Source organism: Protopterus annectens, chromosome 1.part0 (assembly GCF_019279795.1).
Source record: "Protopterus annectens isolate FY-2018-M chromosome 1.part0, PAN1.0, whole genome shotgun sequence".
NCBI lineage: Eukaryota > Metazoa > Chordata > Ceratodontiformes > Protopteridae > Protopterus > Protopterus annectens.
The window spans coordinates 843,300,933-843,326,416 of NC_056725.1; the positions used below are offsets into that span (position 1 = coordinate 843,300,933).

The window sequence follows — 25,484 nt, forward strand, 5'->3', positions numbered from 1 at the left end:
TATCAGATCTGCATTAATTCATATCTGAATCTCGCTGGACCTACAAAACCTCATAAGGAAGGTGAGTAGATACTTTTTTTTGAAAGGGGCTGTCACTTCAAGAAAAGGTTGCAGAGTTTTTTCAGGGCTGAAGGGGGCTTGATACACAAGCAGATGCCTCTATGGCAATTTTGTCTTGAGATTTTTTTAAGACGTTTTTGTACCTATTGCAAATCCATGTAATCACCTCCCTTAGCTGTTTTGGTGTGACATTAATGGACTCACAATAGCAGTTACTACTAGTCCATTGATTCAGGGAGTTTCCTTCCCCTGAATAAATACTGCTTCTCTCAAGCAAAAATACAGAAGACTTGGATTATAAGAGCGGGCAAGCAAAGAGCTCTTGAGAGTTCATTTAACTGAGAACCCCCCAAAAGCACAAGCATTTTTGGGAATATACTTATGCCATCAGAATTACTAGGGAAGGAGGCCCTGTTACAGGGCTTACTCATGTGTCTCCCTATCATTTACCTGACTTCCTAGAAAGTTATTTGGAAATCCAGGAAGGAAAGAGATTCCTAGCTGACCTTTTCTTTCCTACATTAGGTTATACAGTAATCCAGGATCATAGGAAATTACTAGGCTATTGGCTGTGAGGCCCTTATAAGCCTAGCCAAGAGTTTAGCCCATGTTTAGACAATTCAGCACCTAAAGCCTTGTCCAGCAGAGACACAGGTGGAATCCCAGGGGTGTATTTTCTGTTTCCCATCCAGTCATCCAAGTTGCGCTTATAAAGGGACAAAGAGGTACTCTGCTTGATGTGTCAACCTACAGAATTCTCTGAATTAGAAGAGGCTATGACTTCACTTCCCAAGCACAACACTCTTGGACCTGACAGTCTCCCCTAGACCTTACACTTGAGCAGACAGTATGTTTAACATACTGATTGAGAAAATGTCTAAGCCTGTTTTCCAAGGTAGGAATTCTCCTCCATCACAGCAGCAAGCTCTTGTTTCTTTGATAATGAAGTCAGGAAAAATATTTCCTTCACCCAGGATGTTACAGACCTATTGGTCTTGAAATATGATGACAGACATTTTATGTCTTTCTTTGCCACAAGGCTGGAGAGGCATCTCCCTACTATCGTCCATTTAGACCAATCGGGTTTTATCTCTGACTGCACAACATATGATAATTTAAGACATTTTACTAACTGAGAATGCAGAAAGGTTGCATCACCCTCTACTAATGGTGAACTTTGTTGCTAAAAAGGCCTTTGGCAAGATAAAATGGCATTTTGTGTTCCATGTCATACTGAAGATAGGTGTCCCCCAGCTGAATATAGACCTGATCCAAAACCTATATTTAGGATTTGCTACTTATATTAAAGTGGGGGATCTAACTCTCCTGCTCTGCCTTGCTTTACAGAGGTACAAGGCAGTGCATCATTTCCTTTCTCTTTTATACTTTCTCATGTGTAATTTTGTAAAGGACAGCATGGAGATCATAGAGGCCATGAATCCCAGCATTCTCAGAAATTCTCTGGCTGAGATGGAAGGAAGAGACAGATGGGACTCCATGTATGTCAGTTGGCGGAATACAACCCTTGTGTAAAGAATACTGCAACACTGAATAGAAGGACATGTACTATTCTATGAATCTGCTTTGGCTTCCAGGGGAGACTTATTGCCTAATCTGAGTTAAGGACATCTGTTGTAGGCCTTACCTACATAATTACAGAATATAATTAGAGTGCAGTTTTTTAAAAATGTAGGTGAGGCCAGATCTCAATAGAGTTAATGCTACTGTTTGCTTCCCTAACCTGTGTCACATTCTCCTTTTACAGTTCCCCACTGTACTGAGTGAATGTGGTATTTTGGTTCCAGTCTGTGTTCCTTCTATGTAGAGTTTACATGCTTTTCCTTGTATGCTCACAGGTTTTCACACCCTAACATGTGGGTAGGTGAAACCGCAGTATACTCAGAGTGCCACTTGGTATGTGTGCAGTCTGCATGTGATTGAAGGTGTAACCTGTGGTGGAATAGCATCCCTTCTAGGACTGTTTCCTGCCTTCCATCCATTACATGCTAGGATATACCTGGTTTCCCTGTACCCCTAAATGAAACGGAGGGATGAGTGACTGGACAGCAGTTTTGGTCACTGACTTTTCAGTTATCCATTTTGAAAAATCACAATGGCCTCCTCTTCCATTTGCAATTTTGCTTACCATACAAGTTTGCTGTTCTGTTAATCCATTTTGCAATACTTTTCACTGTTTCTCAACTTCTTATTCCCGCCTCATTCCCATTCTACATTACAGATGCTTGGGTCCCTCTACATCTATACTTTAGTACTATATGCATGAATGACACATACCGTATTTCTGTTTCTCTCCTTGGGTTGGTCATGTTTCACTCTTGTTATTAGTCTGTATTTTCATTTTGTAAATACTGCATGTCTTCTTGTACTTAGGTTTTCTCATCCGACAGGTTCTAGCTTGTTTCTAGTTCTTACACACTTATTAACAGTGTAACTTACTTCTAGTTACAGGCACTCCCTATGCTGCAAACAACCTCTTCTTCCCCAATCTCATTTCCTTCATTGCTCACCTGTCCCCACTAAATGGCCAAAATCCAGCATTACCGAACCACTTATTTTTTCTGCCACCTCATTGCCACTCTCTGTTAGCATTTTAAATTAGTGCAGTACAAATTCACTGTCTGTCTGGTGCTTCGAGTTAGATTTAGGGCCAGTGTTGTATAGGAACTTTGTTTAAATATTCTGTGGATTCAGTGGTCTGCATTACAATGATGAAAAATATCCATGTAAATGTATGCTTTAAATAGTGAGCTACTGCACTGTGTCAGTGATAAAATACCTACACAAAGATACCCACTCACTCTTTTTCTTTAGAATGGTTTATTTGAGCACGAGTCCAACTTAGTAATGCAAGCAACATAATTTATCAAAGCTGATTAAATTCCACTACCTCACTCCAAAAGGGAACACCCACACTTCTAATTCAAAATGTGACAGTGAATCTTCACCATTTACTCAAAATGTGGTCTTCCATATTTAAGGATACAATTTTTTTGTGTAGTTTATTTCTTCTACTTCTTTCATATCAAATAACCTGCTTCTAGCAATTTCTCAGTGAATTCCCCAAAGCACTTCCTCCTTTTCTGTACTTGAGATTCTGCTTTACCATTTGAGACTACACATTTATCACTTGGTTGTGGAATGTACCCTGATGGAAGTTATATCAGGACTCTGTTGCTGAGCAGTGCTGCTGATGAAAAGGTGCCATCCACCAGCACACTCTCTCTCTCTCTCTCTCTCTCTCCTGATACTTTATGCATGGCTGATTCAGCCTTGCAATTGTTTATTTTTCTTAGGCTGGTTATCTTTAGCTTGTCCTTTTGCAGCTAGTTCACCCCAATACTCAGTCCCATCTTAATATACAGGACTGCTATTCCACCATGCTCTTTATGGAGTTCTGAGGCTTATATGCCTTATTTCATACAACACAACACTATGTCTTATCAGCCTGGCTCTATCACACTGAGGGATGGATCTTTGATTGTGATCCAGGTGACTGGGATTCAACTAATGGCACCAACACAGGAGGAGTCAGGCAGGGAGGGAGAGGAGTGATGCGATGTGACCCTCTTGCCTCTTCTGATGGGGGACGGTGTTGTTTGCACACACTTGGGCACACACAGGGTGGTATAATCCCCTTGGTAGAGACAGGAGAGACCAACCCATGCTGTGGGATGAGGGGCATAGCTGCTTGGAAGCAATGCCCTTGCGGCAGGGACAGATGCCCAATATGGTCAGCTCAATGCAAGTCTCCTCCCTGCTGCCTTGCTGAGTGTAGGCATGACAGATCCAGGGGGGAAAAAAAATCAGAAAAAGCACAAACTGGCCCTATTAGCTGCCTAGATGATGATCACTGTCAGTCAGCTATAGCCCAGTGGGAACAGGCAAGACAAGGGCCAGTGATTTGTGGGCAGCAGAAGTAAAATCTTGACAGAAAAAGAAACCCTTCTTCATGCCTGTCTGCTTTGTCTCTACAGAAAAAAAAAAGGTAAGCTATGGTGATCCACCAGATATGGCACAGTGCTGGTTTTATTACTCCAACATAGCCAGCACTTGCCATATTTTTTGCTAATATTTCAAATGTTGGTACATGCAGCTTTTCATAATTTAATCTCTCTGTAACACTTGTATCTTTACTACAGTCCTCTTTCTTGCCCTTATCCTTTGGCCTTCCTACTAAATACTCTGATGTTTAAATGAGTTCTTTATCTGCCTGATTACTTATCGAGACTTTTCCATCTTCTGCATCCTATCGTGCAGTTATGCACTCTTCTTGCGGACACATTTTATTGCTTGCTGTAGTTGTAAACAGTAAATACCCTTTTCTCACTCATCCTGCAAATCCTACCAATGATTTTTTTAAAAAGCCATTTGAGTACTATTTAAAATTACTATACAAGGCTGAAAGCTAGCTATTATCTTGGAGCACCTTTCTACAGGCATCAACAAGACCACCATTTTACTTGTTGATATTCCAACTTGTACTCCCGGTTTTATTTTATTTTATTTATTTACTTTAACATTTGTTTACTAGAAAAATCTGACTGGGAGAGCCCATTTTCAGTGGAGGACCAGGAAGAAATGCTCCAGATGCATGTCTTTGGAATGTGGGAGGAAACCGGAGCACCTGGAGGAAACCCACACAAATGCAGGGAGGACGTACATACTCTACACAGAAGGCACCCCAGCCAAGAATCAAACTGGAGAACGTCTTGCTGTGAGATGACAACGCTAACCTCTGCACCACTGTGCCGCCATTACATCTGCAATTCTACAGGTCAGCCCAATCTGACAGTATGAAGCAAGTCTCATAATCAGTCAGAACAACTGTACTATTCCATAATGGATTCCGGGCATCTTTCTACAGTGTCACACTATGAACTTATGCCTACTGTCATCTTGTCCATGTCCCTAATAAGGATATTCATGCTGACAGAAACTATGACTCTAACATTCCCTACCTAACACTAAAGTGATTTTTTCCCCACTTTTCTCTATTTCTGTAAATCACACTTAATTCCCCAAAGACACCTCACCTCTCACCCCTTCCTCCATTACTCAAGTTTACACTTCAAATCATTTCCATACAGAAAAGCACTAGTTATTTTCCAATCTTATAAGTCTCCTGTGCTGATCCTGTTCAACAATCATTGTTGCTAATCAGTATTTCAGTATTTCCATGGAGAGCTTCACAATGTTCCAAAACAGTACACCAGTCTTCTTATTAGATCTGATGTGGATGCTCTGTCTGCACCCATTTTGTACTCTGTAGTTATACATTAGTCTATGTATGCCTCTCTCTCTGCTGATTTCAGAAGTAATGGATATAGATATGAATTACTGTAATCATTAAGAACACAGTGGTCATATTTCACCAACTATGTAAAAAACTGTCTTAAAGTAGCTACTCAGTTGCTGTAATATAGTTAAACATACATTAATACATAATTGTCTGGGTAAGCTTCATACAAAATAGCAGGATGTCTCTGAACAGTTAAGGAAAAAAGAAGGGTTCATAACTACTATTGTTCTTTGTACTCTTATTTTCTATGTACACCTACAGGCAAAATGCATTGCAGTGAAATCAGTACAATTACATTTTGCTGGCTCTTGTTGGGTATCTTAGGATTTAAATAGTTCAGTAAAGGGATTTTTTCATAACTTAGATGCTATGTTTTTTTCATAACTTACATGCTAGGTTCATTCTATATGCTGATACTGTGCATTATAAACTTTTTGCCCATAAACACTGCATTGTTTATGATCCAGAAACTATGGAATCACTGTGTGGTAGTCATTCATTTCCTTAACATTCTCTTGGTGGTCCTAGGCAAACACAGATGACCTCCTGAACTTTACTCTTAAGGTAATTAAATCTCAGGTATGTAATTATAACATTATTGACCATCCCCAAGGTATTATACTAGAGTCTGCCCATGTTTGCTTCTGAAGAATCAAGTGTGGCTGGGACAGCACTGTAGTACCCAGAGTGCATTTCTGAAGACTGCATCATTCGCAGACATGATTAAAGACTATTCTCCTGCAGTCATGCCCATGTTTGTGTTACAGGCCCTCTGTAAGAAAAACATTATACTAACAGCAATTTTACAAGAACCTCATTGTTAAATTACAGAACATGTAAAGTCATGTGGGACTCATAACAATTAACTCTGTTAAGTAATTGAGTTTTACTACGGAAAATAAGTAATTCAGTGAGTTTTACTATAATCAAGCAAATGCATTTTTAATCTAAAAATTAGAATATGTGTCATGTCAGTCATAATGTGCTAAGCAAGAAAGTACATACAAAGAGGCTGCTGCTATCACAACTACTGATCCCCATGTGTAAAGACTATGGTCAAGCCATTCTTTTTCTGTTTTAACCACCTTAACTAAATCTTCAAATTTTAAACAATGACATAGGTGCACATGCACTAACAGAAAAAACCCCAGCAACATTTTTCATTATTTCATATGTGTATATATATATATATATATATATATATATATATATATATATATATATATATATATATATATATATATGTTTCCTTTTAACAATCATTAATTCCAGCATAAAATGCATTGCTCAGTTTTACCTTCCATTAAACCTCATTCCTTCTCATGTACACTATTTCTGCATGTATTGCTACCACAATTCCCAATTATTTCCAAATAATTTATTCCTTCCCTTTAAGAAAGATCCACCACCTTCAAATAGATTTTGGTTTCCATTTTTTGGTAATTGCTTTTGTGCCAGCCAAAAGCATTAAACTTACTAAAGCATTATTATGCCTGGGCAATTAAGATCCTAGATCCCAGCTCATAAGACTCACTTCCTAGTTACAAACATCTGCTCCTCCAACATTTCTGACAGAGTACTCTGTAGGGAATTGTTAACATCTGCCAACTTATTACATTTCCTAAAATATGTTCCCAATTACATTTCTTTCCTATTACACTTCCAACATTTGCAATAAACTGAGGAAAATACCCTGACGTCTGCTTGGTGCATCAAAATACCTATGCAAACTCTCCCATTCACAAAATCCTAAATCTTTTGGATTGACTATTTATTCACTGCTGGACATTCATTTACTGGAAAAAGACTGACTGGACTAATTTACCCCTTTTCATAGCAGGCCTGGGAAAAAAAGCTCCTGTAATTCTTAAGATAACAGTATAAGTACAATAATAAACATTTTTACACTAAGTATGTTTACAATAATAAGCATGAACATATTTCTAACTGAATATATTAGTAAAGAATGTGCCATAAAACACACTATAGTACAGTTGTTGTGTCTTTCGGCTTTTCCCGGTTAGGGGTCGCCACAGCGGAACTCCGGTCTGCTAATGATTGGCAGGACAACGTCTTACTGTGAGGCGACAACGCTACCGCAGCACCACGACCGCAGTACACTATACAGTAACACATATTTTAATTGTTGACTTACTGAAGAGCATGGGGGTTGATAACATTAGTGGTACGAAGTCAGAGTAGTTGCTATAGGTGGAGTTTTCGATATGAGTGGGTAGGAAGACTAGATGGGTCAGAGTTCATGAGATAGACACGGAAATGGCAGTGAAAGAGTGGCATCTTCCCACTGTTCCTTTATAAGTGTCCTTTCCATTCTTGTTTCTTAATCTTTTGTAACCTCCTCTGATTCCTACAGTTATTATGCAGTATTTTATATGCCTTACTAATTATCACTTTTCTAACAGCATCTTCTATTCTAGTCTAAATGGTCAAAGCATTCTTGCAAATATTTACAGGCAACATCCTCAGAATCCAATGAATTAGGTTAATTATCACCTTACCACAAAGTCAATGGATGTAAACACTGAAGACCAAAGAACTTGCTGGCTCTGATAAAATTGGCAAACAAAAACAGTTGCTAGGCACAAAAGTGAACTGCAGTTTATGCTCAAGTGACTTGCACAGAAGAGATCCAAGCTCTTCCTAACACAGTACATCTTGATGCATGTGGAAGTCACCGTTTTGTCTTCTCTACAGTCAGTTTCAGTAGTACAATGTGAAAAGCATTCAGTTTTGTTGTATGGCTAAATGGAGTTGAGTAGAAAAGTATCAGTGACAATGCAGATGGACCATGAAAAAAAAATGTAGTCAGAACAAAAGGAAATGCATGTACATAGACAAGGACACATTTTAAATTGGCAATGAATTTTTGCTTCTGTACTTGGAATATAGCAGAAGAACTAACCAACCTTCTGATTCATAATCTAAACTTGAGCAGTCAAAGTTTTCCTCCAGGAGACAAGAATTTGCAGTTGGAGACATTAGTAGAAAACTCTCTCGATTCCTGTTTACTTCTGCCTGTAGCCCACGTAACCAGTCACCGCTCTTTGGCCTTATTTTTACTCCTCTTCCTTTAACCTGTTAAAATATGAGAAATGAATAAAGAAAGAAAACACAATAACATGAAATGGTCAGACAGCAATAATATATTTGAAATTAAACAAAGTAACATACAAATATATGAAAAACAAGCATCTTTCACACAAATACATATGCATTTCAGCATCTAACAATTTATAGGTATATTAGGATATCAGGCCATTCATATATATATATATATATATATATATATATATACACAGACACACACACACACTCGCGCGTGCACACACACACACGCGAGCGCACGAGCGTGTATATTCTGTACAATACATATATTTATATGTATATGCGTAAGTCACTGTGGTGGTTCTTAGAATGGTACATAAAAATTATATAAAACAGTAAAAATAGTTGTAAGAAGTACGTCAGTGTTTTTTTTCAAAAACATTGTGTAGCTTCATTGTCTACCTGCATTCTGTAAGAAAAACTGTTGGTTTAAATGCTTGAAGTCAACATCATAGCCAGTTTGCTTAGTATAAGGCTGCTGTGGTACCTGCCTAGAGTCTCGTTCTAGCTTTGGGGCCCTGTCAATACTGTCATTTGCTATTATGCCCCTGAGTATACGACAGCTAGAATGAAGCATGAGAACTCAGTTTAATTGATATGGCCAGGGGTACATTAGCCATTTACTTGTTTTATTAAATTTTTGGAGGTGGCTTCAGCCTGAGTTGCCAACCATCTGCATTTACAGAAACTCCATAAATAAAATAAAAAAGATCATTGTTCATAAAACTCTGATGGAATCTTCTATTACAAAATAATCACATTGATCATATTGGTCACTGGGGTCAAAGAGCACTATGTAACATCAGATATCAACTCAAGGGTATAGTACGAAGTGGCACACTGAAAGTGTTGTGGTATCCAGTAAGAATAAGTTATCTTTTAATACAAATCCTATTTTGCTAACCATTTCTACAGTATTCCAAAGTCTCTGTAATATTCCATACATGTCCTGCAAATACAAAAATTAAAATTAAACAATACCATAAAACCAATAACTCTATTAAATTCCATAAGCTCTTCCATCTTGTAAAATACTAAAGACTTCATTAGACTAGTATTTGTGGAGGTTGTCAAAGTAAGTCTGATGAAGTTGTGAATATTTTATAAGATGGAAGTGCTTCTATTGTCTGCCTTTGTTATCCAAGTCAATTGAATGGAAGAAGTGTCCCTTTTCAGGAGTAAGCCAGAAACACTGTCTGGTTAAGTGACCTGCTAAAAGTCGCACACTGGCAAAGTGAGGTGGAAGGAATCAAACCCCATACACTTGACTACAGGAATCAGCTTATTAACAGCTCAGTGTCTTAATCCTCTGTATTAACTGCCAATCTAACAGAAGTTATTTAATAAGGACCTCCATTTTCTGGTGTTACTGCCATTTTGTTTTTGTCTTTGCATTAGTTACAGCTTCTTATCTATACTGGACCATTTTACAAACAGCTAATGTAGCTGATGAAAGCATTGTGTTTTGTAAGAAGCCATGCTACACATATTAAACTGTATTTTGTGTGTGAATATTAAGAAAATCAGTGGCCCAGGTATAGATACTTCTGGAATGCCAGCTATAATATATCTCAGAATTTGGTGCATTTTTTTCCTAAGGTAGTTTACAAACTTGGGGTCTTTCTGGTGACAAAACAGTACCGCAAAAACAAACAAAAAAAAACAGCAGGTGAAAATTTATTGTATTAGATAGTTTGACAAATCCAAAAAATGGCAGAAATAAATTTGCAATTGCATTTATGGATATCAGCTCATTTTATTAATTCTATGTTTACTCCCCCTCTCCATGATCGAACTTGGTACCATGTTGAGTGTGTGTAAGGACGGAGAAATTATTAAAAATAATGCAATTTGCAACATCTTTAATATGCCTTTTGTCAAAGAGCTAAGCAGGGAGTAAATAATGTATGTAATGCATGCAATTTTAGGATATTGTGTTTCATGCCAGATAGGAGGAATCTGCTTTCCCTTTAGCTCTGGTTAACTAAATACTGCACTCGTATAGCGGTTTGGTGTTAGACCATCTGTTCTTGGTGATTCCTTACTTTAGGTAAGGACTTTAGAATATAATGCATCAAGACTGTGGTGAGGTTATTTTGTAATGCCTGCTTTGTAATACTCAAAAGAATGTTTCTAGGCTCTGTGGCATAAATGTGAATGCTGAGGAAAGACAGAGGACATGGCTGGACAGCTTACGTTCTAGAATTTGTGAATCTCAGCAGAATTTACTTCAGGATCTGTCATTGCTGAATCATAGAAATAAAAAAAAATACAGATGTTATGCATTTCTTTCTGAAGGAACTGCTGTTATGGAGCTGCCAATTTCTGCCATGTACAGTGGATATAAAAAGTGTACACACCTCTGTTAAAATGCTAGGTTTTTGTGATATAAAAAATGAGACCACAATAAATCATTTCAAAACTTTTCCCACCTTTAATGTGACCTATAACCTGTACAATTCAATTGAAAAAAACAAATATAAAAAATAAAAAACATACAATAAGTTGGTTGCTTAAGTGTGCACACCCATAAACCAATACTTTGTTGAAGCAAACCAATACTTTGTTGAAGCACCTTTTGCTTTAATTACAACATTCAGTCTTCTTGGTGCACACCTGCCATCAATTAAAGAGACTCTGATTAACCCCAAATAAAGTTCAGCTGTCCTCAGAGGATTTTCCTGACATTTACTCAGTTGCCTGATAATGGCAGTGGTGGCGCAGTCGTTAGCATTGTCGCCTCACAGCAAGAGGTTCTCCTGTTCGATTCTCAGCTGGAGTGCCTTCTGTGTGGAGTCTGCATTTTCTCCCCGTGGACAAGTGATGTATAAAGACATGCAGGTAGGTGTGAGCATGAATGGGTGTGCCTTCTTTGAAGGCTGGGCGTCGGGTTGGCAACTCGGCACCTTAAAAAATCCACTGCCAATCATTAGCGGACTGGAGTTCCACTGTGACGACCCCTAACCAGGAAAAGCCGAAAGACATTACTTTACTCAGTTGCCTGATACAGCAAAAGCCATGATTCGCAGAGAGCTTATAAGGCATCAAAGGGATTTAATTGTTGAAAGGTATCAGTCACTGCTAATCCTAGGTATTTTCTGGCTGTGAACTCTCCCTTTTACCCTGGTAAAGTAACTGCATATTTTCTTTACTGTATTGAGTTGGGGTCTGCATAATATGTTACTGTATATGAGCTGAGGTTCTGGTTTTATTGAGCTTTTAGCTTCTTGAGCTACAGATAAGCCTATTGCAGGTAGTCTTTAGAATTTATGCATAAACATTGGTATGGTTCTTTTTGGCTCCTGAAGCTAACCATCAGCTTGCCTTTAAGATATGTCTTCATTGAGTGGGTTTACCAGCCCCACCTTAGCCTCCTCTGAATTGCCCTGACCCATGTCCTGGGTCAGTGAGGAGAATGAGGGTCCTGTTGTAGCATCATATTGCTGTTGGGAGTATTCTTTTTATCATGCCCCAACATCCTCCACCCCACATGTGCACCTCCACAGCAACTCAGCCACTGCCCCAACCTCCCACAATCAATGCCTACCTATACATCCCTAGCTTACATGAAGGACAGAATGCAAGGTGTGTGCAAGAGCACATCCATCCTCCTCTGCTAGTACCTCATATGCCTGAACCACTATTTGAACCTGGGTTACCTGGGCTGCAGTCAGGGCTTTATCCTTCTATGGCTCTGTATGCGCACAGGGTAGAGCAGATGCTGACAGTTTAGCTTCAATATTCTGAATATACTTACACCTTTCAGTCTCATAGATACTTGGATATTTGTAAAAGGTAGTGTAAGTGTATTTTCTGTCAGCATAAATGTTCATACTGTCAGTTTCTGATCCTCTTCATGGAGTGGTGTCAGTAAACACCACCTACAGAAAATTAAAAGGCATTATAGTTTGTGTGATATATGGGTCAATGTCCATGTAGAATGACAATTTAATTTTGGGTCTTCTCTAAGATATGACTTTGGTAAACAGGTCACAAGCTGAGCAGTACATTGCAGGACATAAGTTTTAGAGGGGCATGAGTTGTCCTTATGTTTATGATTACTTTAGCAGAGTTGGCAGACTTGCTCTTTTTTCACATTGAAAAGTCAGTAATCAGTATTGCATTTACAGGGTAAATATTTGAATATGTGATAAAAATCAAAAGCCAAACAAATTTCAAAGTACAAGTAAATTAACTATATTTACCTTATTTAGTAAGACAGTTCTACCATCCCAAATAAAGTAAATGCAACATTTCACTTCTTAGGGTACTTCACTCCAGACCTCACACAGATAGATATTCTGCCTGTAAAAATCTGTAGCTGGACTCATGCTTACGCATGCACTCACATTTGTCATAGTCCAAGTAGGTGGGAAATTAAAACAAAAACTAACATTCAGTTTAGTAACTTGTCAAGTGCAGTTTAAACAAAACTTAATTTCAAGGGGATAGCAGTTTACTACTGGTTGAATCTGTTTTCAAATAGGGCTTTTTTTTAGCAAATGGCCATCAATGTTCTTGCTGTTAAAATTTGAAGTAAAAAGTTTATATTACAGCCAAAGTTTTGTGATTATTATAAATGCAAAGAACACTACATACATTGAGAAATTTGAAAATTATTTTATGACGTATGGGTCTGATAAGTATGGTTTGGTGTCTCTTCTATTACCCTGTTTAAGGCATGACCATGATCAAGCTCTGATGTTACCTGAACGTCAATGAAATTAATCACAGAAATTAAACAAAAATGTTTTTTTTAAAACATGACAATGAAAACAAAGTCAGAATAAATAAATGTACCTTCATTCCATCTAGAGCTAAGACACTAAGTGCCATCTTACTGTCCTGAAATGTCACCTGCATCTTTTCTTGGCAGGATCTGAAAGAAAGAAAGACAGAAAGAAAGATATCGTACTAGATTATTTACTGCCATAGTAAAGTAATTAGCAGAATAATTAAAAATCTAAAATGACTCTAAATCCTAGTACATACAGAATTGTAAAGGAACTTTTTTTTTAATTGTGCAGTTTTCCAAATCAAAATTAACTTTATTTTACTGGATCAAGGAAAAATCGACAGTTTCAAGTTTTTGTGACAAAATTATAATAAATATAACAACACCAGAACCAAAGATGACTCATTTAGAGATTTTTTTTCACAGTGGATGGAGTTTTTTCAAACATTTGTAAGAATCTATTTAATTTCTGCAGAATTTCTGTTATAAATATTCATATGAAGTCACAGCATGCTTTCTAGACATTATCCTAAAAATTACTACAAAATTTCATCTTTGCCCAATAATCCAATTTTGTGCAAAGCATCATAACTGTAGAATCTGAACCTTTCAAAATCAAGAAATATTAAACACCTTACTGTAACTAGCACACATGAGCAAATAAAAATGTTAAAAACAATTTAAAAAAGTATTATTTTGAAGCCTTCTATCTCACACCATACCTTATAAATATAACAGTGCCACATTGCTGAAAACACTGCAGAATCTCTGCAGCGAGGTCCTTTGGGAAAATGTCCCTTTCTTCATCAGCTGGCAGAATAAGAGAAACCGCTACTGTAGCATCTAGAGGTCCCTGAGAGAATGAGATTTCTTGGAACATTGCTTCTCGTGCCATAACATCCACCTCCTGCAACTCCACCGCTATGATAGCCAGCACAGGCCTGTATAAATCATTCATTTGGGAAATTAAGAAAAAAAAAAAAACTTTGGTTATTACATATTTATGTGTTTTTAGGTCGAATCACTGTTCATTAGAAGCACAGAAGCTTTTAATATTTTACAAATATTACTGAATGTTATTAGAAGCAAAGCAGAGTTTATAACTTCAAAATCCCCAAATTCTGCCTGAAGGTGTGTGTGTAAATATCTATATCTATCTATCTATCTATATATATATATATATATATATATATATATATATATATATACACAGTGTGTGTGTGTGTGTGTGTGTGTATGTACATACATACCTACATAGATGCTGCTATAAAAGAAAGTTATGTATTTACCATAACACTAGATCCTTGTCGTCTTGTTTCAACTGGTTCAATACTTGGGTTATTGGACCCAATCGAATCCAACCTCAGCACTTTACAACAGCTTGGATCCAGGGCTCTGATTCCTCGACTGTTCCCATCCCCATAACTTCCTCTGGTCCCCTGATTACCTCAGCTTGAGTTCATCTGCTTCTGGTTCAAAAACCTTACTAGATAACATAAAATAGACTAAGCTGACTACTCTATTTAGTCAATAGGATATAAGGACAACAGTAAAAAAGTTGCCCAAAAAGACAAGACCCATGGTCAAAGCCAGTTGTTCTACTGGGAGTCTAAGAATGATAATTTAGGATGGGGGAAGAAGGGAGGGATGCTGAACCAGAAGAAACAATACAACACAGATCTAGCATTACACCAAGTACATATCTTTCTTATCTGATATTGTCTTTTCAGCCCGAGTCAACATTTGGGACATAACCCTAACTACCTTACAACCTAGGAAGTATTAAGGAAGGGTTTTCCTGAGAATGGAACCAAAAGTAGGAGATCTAGACTACACATCCAGGTTGTAATGCAACATAAAAGTATGAGCAGTACACCAGCCAGCTACAGCACAAATCTCATCACTAGCAGCCCTACCCATAAAAAGCAGTAAAATTAGACACAGCTCTAGCAGAATGAGCCTTTGGTTTGCCATGTAAGGCTATTCCCTTGTTTGCATGAATAAAGGCAATACAGTCAGAAAGTCACCTGGACAGCATAACTTTAGAAACTCCCTGATCCAACTTACCTCTAAAAAAGCAAGGAACAGTTGTTCAGATCTTCTGATATCCTTTGTCCGCTGCAAATAAAATCTAAGTTGTCACTGGACATCTATCAAATACACGGTTTGTTTGTCTTTTCGGCTTTTTCCCGGTAAGGGGTCACCACAGCAGAACTCCGGTCCGCTAGTGACTGGCAGTAGATTTTTACGAAACGCTGAGGTGCCAGCTCGATGCCCAACCTTCAACGAAGGCACGCCCATTTACGCATGCATGTCTTTTGAACGCTACCCAACCGCAGGGAGGACATATATATTCCCTTTTCTTAGATAACCTTGACAGATTGCTAGTTTAATTATGATTTACTTCAAAGACCACCTTTGGGAGAAAGTTGGATTTTGTTCTTAAAGACACACTATCTTTATGGAAAGCCAAATATGGAGGTTTACATGATAAGGTCTGCATCTCCGAAATCTATGAATCTATGAACCTATGAATCTATGAACCTATGATTGGATGGGAAATACACCCCAGGGATCACTTCTGTGGCTCTGCTCGACAGGGGCACAGGAAAATAATTTTCTTGGGTGGCGAAAGCCAGGGTACATTTTTTGGCTAGGCTTATATAGGTCCTAGGGCCAATAGCCTAGTACCTACCTATGAAAACTTATAATCCTCCTGGCAGATGTTATAGCCACCAAAAAGAGAGTCTTCCAAGAAAGAAAGAAGTTTTAGATCAACAGTAGCAACAGGTTCAAATGGAGCTTCCGTCAGTGCCTGAAACCTGATAATAATGTCCCAAGGTGGAACAAATCCCTGATTGGGGGGGGGCCTTAACAGAAAAATTCCTTTCAAAAAAGCATTAGAAATATTTAGAGAAGCAATTGAAGTCCGTTTCTGCCCAAATTGAAAATGTCTGCTAACTGCACCTTAATAGTTGAGAAACCGTATCCTTAGTGAAACAATTCTGCTAGAAAATCTAAAATCAAAGGAAAAGGAGCAGAAAAAGGGTCTAAACCTCTAGAGGAGGCCCATACAGTAAATCTTTTTCCCTTCACTAACATAAATATTTCTGGCATTCAGTTTCTGTGATGAGAACAAGTACTGGATAATTGGAGAGACAGCCTGGCATACCTGGCCACAGTTAAAATTGGAGGAACGATGCAGTTAATTTCATCATTTCTGCAACCAGTTAGGCTGGCTGGAAGGGTAATACAGAATGTCTAGATGAGTGTCCAACATCAAAGAAGTATGTATTAGATGAGGCCAGAGAAAAGGGAACCAAACCTGCCAGGGCCAAAAAGAAGCAATGAGGATAAATCTGGCCTTGCACCTCTTGGCTTTTTGAAAAAAAACTTTAATATCAGATGGAAGGACAGAAAGGCGTAAAAAAGACCCGGGGTCAAATGTCTCCTCTTACAAGTCAGTTTCCTCATGCCCTCGCCCCCTCCATGTGGGCTTCTGGGGAAGGTTCAGAATCAGACAGGGAAATCACTTGGCAAGAAACCCCCAAGGCAGAAGGAGACTGACTGTCTCTGTTGATCACGATGAGCAGATATGGAAACAGGATTCACAGGAAGTCAGGATGGAGCCAAGTGTGGCAGGGTCACCTCATCTATTGACCTGGAGAGAACCCTCTCAAATGTCTCAAAGGCGGAGGATGAAACTGGCAATGAGGGAGCAACCACTCAGTGGAGCATATTGGTATCAACCTGCTCTGGCACCGAGGCTGACAACAGTGCCAAGCTGTCAAGTGCTCATCTTGATGAGACAGAGCTGGAGTTGAGAGAATGAGAGAAAAGTACAGTTGTGTACACTTACCATAAATGTAGATGTTCGATTGCATTCACTGTTGCAGTCATCACATTTGGGTTATCTGCTTGCAGTAGCCCTCAGTTGGCCTGATTATCAAAGTCTTGGGTCCTGTGTCGGTTGCTGTCTCATCTTCCATGACGTCAGGTAGTCAGGGGTATAAAGCATGCAGCCGATGCCATTACATCAGTTTTTCTTGCCTCAGATGTCAGGTGCCACTCTAATGGGAAGCAATTAAATATATATATATATATATATATACAAGATTATACCTCCAACAAAAAAACAGGAGGATAGATGGAGGGTAACAAGGACTGCAACAGTGAATACACTCGTACATCTACATTTATGGTAAGTGTACACAACTGTACTATGTTCTTCGTGTTTCACTGTTGCAGTCATCACATTTGGGTAGATTCCCAAAGCTAAGGAAGGGAGGAGGAATTTAGATAGCATTAGGACCAGCTATAAGGCCTTGCAAGACTGCAGTAGCAAAGCCAGCTCTGGATTTAGAGAAAATTGGCAAGTGGTAATACTTTGGTGAAGGTATGTACAGAACTCCAGGTAGCAGCTTCTAGGATGTCCCTGGTAGGGACATCTCTGAGAAAGGCTGTAGAGGTAGATGCAGCCCTGGTTGAATGAGGTCTAATCCCCTGTGGGATAGGTTTTCCATGGTGCTTATAGCAGAAATGAATGCAATGGCCTATCCATTTAGAAATGGTTTGCTTTGAAATAGTCTTCCCCTCTGCCCCTGCAGCAAATGCCACCAGCAGTTGTTCAGATTTCCTTTGAGGTTTAGTCCTATCCAAGTAAAATCTAAGTTGTCTGTACACATCTAAGGAGTGCAGTATCCGTTCCCCTTTGTTCTGTGGATTAGAAAAGAAGGTAGGCAAAAGAATGGACTGATTAAGAGCCACACTGGATACTACCTTGGGCATGAAGGAGGGATTGGTCCTGAGGGACACCCTGTCCAAATGAAAGATGATGAAAGGCTCCACTGCCATAAGGGCCTGTAATTCAGATACCCTTCTTGCTGAAGTGATTTCTAAAAGGAAGGCTGTTTTCCAAGAAAGGAATTTTAACTCTGCACTTGCAGCTGGCTCAAAAGGAGGAAGAGTGAGTTTTTCCAATACAAAGTTAAGGTCCCAGGCTGGGGTTGGGGCTCTCATGGGTGGTCTTAAGTTTTTGGCCCCTCTGAGGAAATGCTTGAGCAGTGGATGAGAGAAGAGGGGTGGTTCTGTGTTGTAATGAGCTGAAATGGCTGAGGCATGAATTTTGATGGAGGAAAGAGAAAGGCTCTTGTGAAGCATCTCAGTTAAGTACTGAAGAATCTGAGGTAAATTGGGTGCTGCTGTGCCCATCCCTTGAGTTTGGTTCCAGGCACAGAATCTTTTCCATTTTTCAGCATAAAATATTCTAGTACTAGGCCTCCTTGCCTCCAAAATGACATCCCACACTTATTTACTGAGGGATGGTAACGGAGAGATTAGGTAATTAGCCAGGCTGCCAGGTTCAGGGTTTGAAGCTGAGGGTGCAGAATCTGGATCTCCTGCTGTGACAGCAGGGTAGGGGTCTGAGGCAGGTGCCATGGGGTCAGCAGTGACACACTGTGCAAGAGGAGGTACCAGTGTTGGCGTGGCCAGTCTGGTGCAATCAGTATCGTCCTTGGTTTGCCCTGTTTGATCTTTAGTAGTACTTTGGAGAGGAGAGGCAGAGGAGGAAAGGTGTAAACTGACAGATTTTTCCAACTGAAGGACAGAGCATCCACTTTCCAAGCTTGTTTGTAGGGAGTCCTTGTGCAGAATTTGTCCAATTGGTAGTTCAAGGGGAAGGCAAACAGGCGTATATCTGGGCTCCCCCATTTGTTTATCAGCATGCTGAAAGTCTTTGGTTCCAGTTTCCACTCGTGTGGGTCCATAAGATTTCTGCTTAGTTCATCTGCCAGTTTATTTAGTTTTCCTGGCAGGAATTAAGCCTGTAGATGCACTTGGTAGTTCAAGGCGGTGTTCCACAGAGCCATGGCTAGTCTGCAGAGGGGGTAAGAGTGGGTACCCTCCTGCTTGTTTATGTACCACATAACAGTGGTGTTGTCCATCTTTACCATTAATTGTCTTGGAAGAATGTGGTCATTGAAGACTGTCAGAACATTCTGTACAGCTACCATTTCTTTTTGACTGATATGCAGGTGCTTTTAACTTTGGTTCCATTTGCCCTGAATGCACTTCCCTGCCAGGTGAGTCCCCCATGCATAGTCTGATGCGTCTGTTGTTAGGGTTTGGGCGGCAGAGGGTAGAGTGAATGGTAGTCCCTTGTTTTGGTGGCAGGCCTCTGCCCACCAAAGGAACTCTAACTGTAGGCAAGGTGTGATAGGAATCATTGCTTCTAGATCGTGAGAATGTTGACACCACAGGCTTTTTAGATACCATTGTAGTTTCCTCATATGCAGTCTTGCATATGGAATTAGTAGAACGCAGGAGGCCATTAACCCCAAGGCTTGCAGTATTTGCCTTGCAGATAGCAGGGTTTTTGTGGCCATTAGTTTGAAGTAAGTTGTCAAATTAATTTGTTTCGCTGGTGTGAGGAAAACCATCTGGGAAGTTGTGTTCAAGCTTGCTCCCAGGAATATAATTTGTTGACAGGGTACAGATGTGATTTCCTTTCATTTATGGTGTATCCCAGACAAGTTAGCACCTTTTGTACAAATGCCAGATGATTCAAAAGTATGTCCTGGCTTCCTGTCTGAATTAGACAATCATCCAGGTATGGGTATATTTGAATATTTCTTTGCCTGCAAAATGCAATGACTGGAGCTAGGCACTTTGTGAATACCCTGGGCGCAGTAGATAAGCCAAAGAGCAGTGCAGAGAACTGATAGTGCATGTAGCCTGCTTTGAAGTGTAGGGATCTTCTGCAAGATTCCCTGACTGGGGTGTGCAGGTAGGCTTCCTTTAAATCCAGTGTTGCCAACCAGGCATCCTTGCCTAGCATAGGGAGCAACTGGTGAAGAGTTAGCATCTTGAATTTTGGAATCACCAAAAAGGTGTTTAGGACAGAAAGGTCCAGGATAGGACGCCATGAGTTGTCTTTTCTGGGTACCAGGAAAAGAGTAGAAACCTTGCCCCTTTTCCTCTTCTGGTACAGTTTGAATAGCCTTTAAGCTTAAGAGAGAGAGTACTCGCTTTTGAGCCTCTGCCCACTGATTTGGGGGTAGATCTCGCAAATCATTTTGGGCTGGTAACGTGTGGAAGTGAAATCTGTATCCTTGGGAAACTTAGGATGGTGAGGGATGATCCAAAAGATGTTGATGGATCTATCAGTACATAATTAAAGATAAAACAGTGCGTCCTACTCAACCAATCTCAACTTCTCATGATCTCATCTCTAGGAGTTATTGGAATGGATGATAGGACTGGAAGGAGGATCCCTGGAACCTAATGAGTACAGTATGAAAGTGTCTTGGACAGGTTGGAACAAGCCTGAGTGATGCAAATCTCAATGATAGCGAAACTTTAAGTAACTCCAAATAGCTAGCATCCTCTACTGAAAGTGAGCTTGGAATGAATGTTGTGGTATATGCCAAGCAATGATATGAGTCCCTGGGATCTGAAAGCGAAGTAAGGTATTTACAGATTTAAAATGGAGTGAATCCTCTATCTAGACTATTATCTGAAGTAGAGATAAGCAACCTAGCACCTGAATCCTGGGTGGCTCACTGACAAACGCTTTTCATGTTTGAGCGTTCCAATTGAGTGAGAAGGTGTAGATAGTATCATTATGTTTTTTGGAAAAGAAGGTGTGTGCGTTGGAGTTATTTGCAAAGAAAACTGGAAGCTCTTGAGACAGAAGAAGGTATAGAGACAAACATTTTAAACAACATAGAAAAACAAATAACCTCGAGAATTTTGGAATGATGAAAAGAGAGCACGAGACTTTTCAGACAGAAGTGAGTTCAAGCAAACTTCTTCTCTTGACAATTTTATTGATTTTTTAACTCACAAAAGAGCAGTATTTTTGACTGATAAGATAACTTCTGAAGGTAATTACATTTTCAAGATCCATGAGCCAAAACAAAGTACCAATTTAGCACAAACTATGGAAAATGTAGCAATGAACATTTGCATAAAAAGAATGAAAGTCTGGGGCTGTGGATCCAAATTGGAAATTTGGAGATAGATGGAAGTTGGAGCAAGAAACCTGGACTACTTGATCCTTTAATGGACTCGAAGAAAGTGAATTTGGAGAATGAAGGATGTTAAAATGATAGCTAGTTGGCTAATTTGTGCTGTCTGAGCTGGGAATTGTCCAGAGGCTGAGGGCACAATTTCAAAGTGGTGATGGTGTGGGGCGAGAAGTGGGTATGTGTGAGAAACTTCGGGTCTAAAATGTTTCGGTCTAAGTTGTGATTTCTGACCAAAGTCGATGTTTAGGGGCCAAGTCTGTTTTAACTGGTGTCGACCCGACTCGGTCCCGTGCACCCCAACTGGGAAGCTTCAAATCGTCGGAGATGGGGGAGTTTTCTTTAATTAGAACCATACCTGTAAGGCAATCTTAATGGATGAACCAAGGATCCGAGTTAGAGCAGGATATTTTCTACCATGAGACTTTGGCTCAAGGAGACTTGGAACTGCATGGAGAGAGGGTCCGGCCAAAGGCATTAAACACTGGCATCCCTCCAAGGATCCCCTGGGAGCTGTCACTAAAAGAACACAGCCACGGAGGAAAGTGTTGCAGCACTTTGCACTTTCCGTGTTGTGTGAAGGGAAGCAACCTGAGCTGCGGTCCCTGAATGACACAGGAAAGAAGCTTTCGACTGGACTTTGTCCTTCCTGCACTCGAGGAGAGAGAATTGTCCTGATTAATCTGGAAGGAGGATTAAGTACCAGTGGGTTGGTACCTGGATACTATTCCATGCTCAGGAGGCAGCCCAAAAACATAAAGATCTAGTCCCTCAAAATTTGTAGGCAACTGAGTACCCTCCGTGCTTCCAGATACCATCATACCAATGTCTGTGTTTGTGTGGAGCCTGTAGGGAGGGAGATGCAACCCTCCCGACAATGGATTGATGACAAAACTTAGCGATCCTTTCAAGAACTTTGAACTATTGAGGAGAAACTTGTGGACCCATTCTGGTAGGCCCAGAAGTACAGCCAGTCTACGGAGGGATAACAAAAGGTCGGGGGTTAATGGATTGGCCAGGAGGGAAGAAATCAGGGGTCTCAAAACAATGCCCGTTTCTGTACTCAAGATGCTATGATTGTCAGGAGTGGCTTCTGAGGGGGAGTGGAGAGGGAGAGCCATGAAAGATCTGCGATGTGCAATAATACAGTGTGGAGAGAGAGAGGCGTGGGCCTGATCGAACCTAAAGTTGCAGGAAGATTCTGGCTGGGGGACGAGAACTGTTTTGTTACCACCCTGGGGAAGCAGGGCGCACCTTTGAATTCTTTGGGTGGAAGATGGCAGACTGGACTTTAGTCTATAAAGAGGCCTATTTTTAAAGCATTTGACAACGAATTCTTTTTTACCGGAACCACTATCTCTCGCAGCCCAGCAGAGCACCCAGGGAGATGGTGGCTCAGCTTTTTCAGGGCAGCATGCCTGACCCAGTGGCCACCAAGGGAGAGTCGTCAGATAGGCTTCCCAGTGATCTATCCAGACTCGTTGAGTGAGCAGTGCCTACTGCCAAACACTTAAAGAGGGCAGTGGGGGTCCAGAACTCACCATTGCAGAACAGTGCACAAAGTGGAAATCGTGGTGAGCAAAGCTACCTAACAACAAAGGGTGAATGGGCTGGGGCTGTACGTGAGTCTCCTCCTGCTGAAATTTGAGATATGCTGACATCTGAAGCATAGATACTCCTGGACTTTGATGTGGATTGTATAGTGAAATCCAGAATTCTGACTTAATGGCCGGACTCTTTGGAAAATCAAGTGAGAAATCAATTTTATTCTCATGTCGGAAATTTTTGGTTTTCTTGAGACTTGGGTTGTCTTTCGGTAGATTTGACTTTGTAGGACGAAAGGTTCCCCAGGTCCTGGGTCAACTAACTTGTCTGCTTTCCTGCCCGGGTTGGTGATGTGGCTACTGCCTTTGACCTTTTTGGGCCGGCTGGGGTTTTTGTGTGAAGGGGGGGGCATGTGCGGGAAAGTGGGGAGTGGGTGTGGTGTTCCATGATTTCATGGGGCCAAATGTCGGTTGGCAAGAGCAATCCCCGGCTGAGATCTGAGCAGCACAGCCGGGCCTGGCCTCATGACTGACAGGAGAGGCTGGAGATTGGTGTAAGGACTCAGCAGTCTCAGGAGTGGGGAGCCGCAGAACGCCAGGCTGTCTCGGCGGGATCCAGAAAGGTCTCCCGTCCTCTCTCTTGGGATCTTCCAAGTCCTTTGCGAAAGGCTTGATCTTTCTGGAACCTTACTTGGAAGGTCCTCTTCCCTTTTCCTTTAGCAGGATAAGGCCCGAAGGAGTGGAATGGACGTCTGGAAAAGGGATCTGGGTTTGGAATTGGCTACAGGGGGGTCTTTTAACCTTACCTTCTCTCCAAAAAGTATGTAGGCACATCAAACACGAAGGTCGAAAGGAAGGAAAGGGAGCAAAGGGGTAAGGGCGGAGGAACAAGCGGAGGAAAATTTGTGAAATCCTCATAGAGCTCGCCTGTGCCAGCCATGCTGAGCGCCCCTTGACGCCCGCCCCGCCTCCTCGCCGCTCCCATGTGGTTGACCATGAATGAGCGAAGATGGAGGAGAGATAGGCTAGAACTGGGCTAGCCTCGAGAGAGCTAGCCCTGAGGGCTGCTCAGGTAGGTTACCTCTGACAGCTCCTCGACCTGACCTCCTCCAGCCAAGTAATTAGTGGACCAAAGTAAAAAGGCGCTGTCTTCCTGAGAGTGTAAAGGCCGCTGAAGTCAGGGTGCGCCCGTGGCAGATCGGATGGGCCGGATGAGACTAGCCTCTAATACGCGTCATGTTGCCACGCAGATGCCACCATTGCCATGTCTGCAGCCCAACATTTTTCTCAGCAACCTGGCACCGATTGGGGCAAGAGGTGGGGCAGACAAAAATTTGGGCACTGGTTCCACAGTATCTCCACAGTTCCTGGATGTTCCCACCCAAGAAACCAAGTCCAGAGCGGAGACACCCCAGCTGAGACACCCAGAGAGCCAGGAGGCCTGAGAAGCACTGACTCATCAAGCACTGACTTATCAATCCAGGCGCCTTGGGATTTTCAGCCTCTCAAGATTGTCTGCAGATTCTACTGTCGTAATCTGGACTTCATCATCATCAGAATCATCAAGATCCACAGGGATTGGACAGGTTCATCCAGTCAAGATGTCTCCTCTTGCCATCTTTTCCTTGGGCTCTCTCGAAGACAACTCCCTGAACCCTCAGGACCAAAGAACCCTCAGGAGTAACCTCGGGCCCGGGGCTCTGCTCAGGGGCAGGGGGAACTGCTGCTGCCTAGGGACACATGCCCAGGAAGGTGACAAAAGCGCAGGAGATGGCGAAAGAAGCGTGGCCGGGAAGGCCTCTCGAGCCTGGGGCCAAGCGAGCTCTGAAATGGGAGTGCCGGTCCCCCCAGCCATGATAGGAGCCCCAATCTGCAGCAGACCAGCATGATGAGGTGCTCGCACACAGCGTGAGCAGTGCACGTCACCCGCCCCGAACGGTCAGCCGCCATCGTCAACGCCGATCTCGGTCCCCGAAAGCGGAAGCGAGGGTTGAAGCGAGCCACCTAGAGGGTTCCACACAGCTGCTCCAACACCACACGCGGCGGACGGAGCCGCCGGAGGAGGAATGGCAATGGAATGGGCTATTGTGGGTCGGAGGAATTGGCAGTGGAAAGAAGGGGGTTTTTGAACTGAAGAACGGACTGGAACAGTCTTTCCTGGAGCCAGCCTGATGTCGAATCCTGACTCCTCGATGACCTAGAGGAGACTGGTTCGAGATAGGTTGGCCCAACAACCGGGTGGGCTCGGGAACTACCCCTGGCTCGGCGACGGCCCGAGGGGAATGCGATAACTATCGCCTCGGTGAAATGCGGTGGAAGGGAGGACTGAGTGTGGAGGAGACCTTTTGGCGGACAACCTTCATGGAGCCGATGAGAGTTGAGCCCGGGGAGGTGACAGCCATCGGCGCTGTCGCCGGAGGCGAGGGGCCAGGAAGCCATCGACCGAGGCGGGAGGAAAGACTGCTTCCGCCCCAAGTCTCGGAAGCCCGCGCTCAGAAGTCTTTGACTTCTGTCTAGGGCTTTGCCCGGACTGGTCGTTTGGGACTCTTTTCGGACTGGAGGAGCGGAGGCTTTTTCTAGGAAGAAAGAGAGAGAGCTAAAAGCCCCTTCAAGGGTTTTATTATTTCTTTCTCTATATTTCCTCTTGGAGGAAAGGGAGGGACAAAGCTGCA

General features: G+C 41.5%; 1 protein-coding gene across 1 annotated transcript in view; it reads right to left on the reverse strand.

The window, feature by feature from the left end:
• Positions 1–25,484, reverse strand: part of SYNJ2 (synaptojanin 2) — a 1,514,156-nt gene that overhangs the window by 197,708 nt on the left and 1,290,964 nt on the right. The window contains exons 20-22 of the mRNA XM_044063657.1: positions 13,964–14,182; positions 13,307–13,385; positions 8,308–8,476 (exon numbers count right to left, since the gene is read on the reverse strand). Coding sequence (XP_043919592.1) covers positions 8,308–8,476; positions 13,307–13,385; positions 13,964–14,182 — 467 coding nt within the window. The remainder of the gene's footprint in view (positions 1–8,307; positions 8,477–13,306; positions 13,386–13,963; positions 14,183–25,484) is intronic.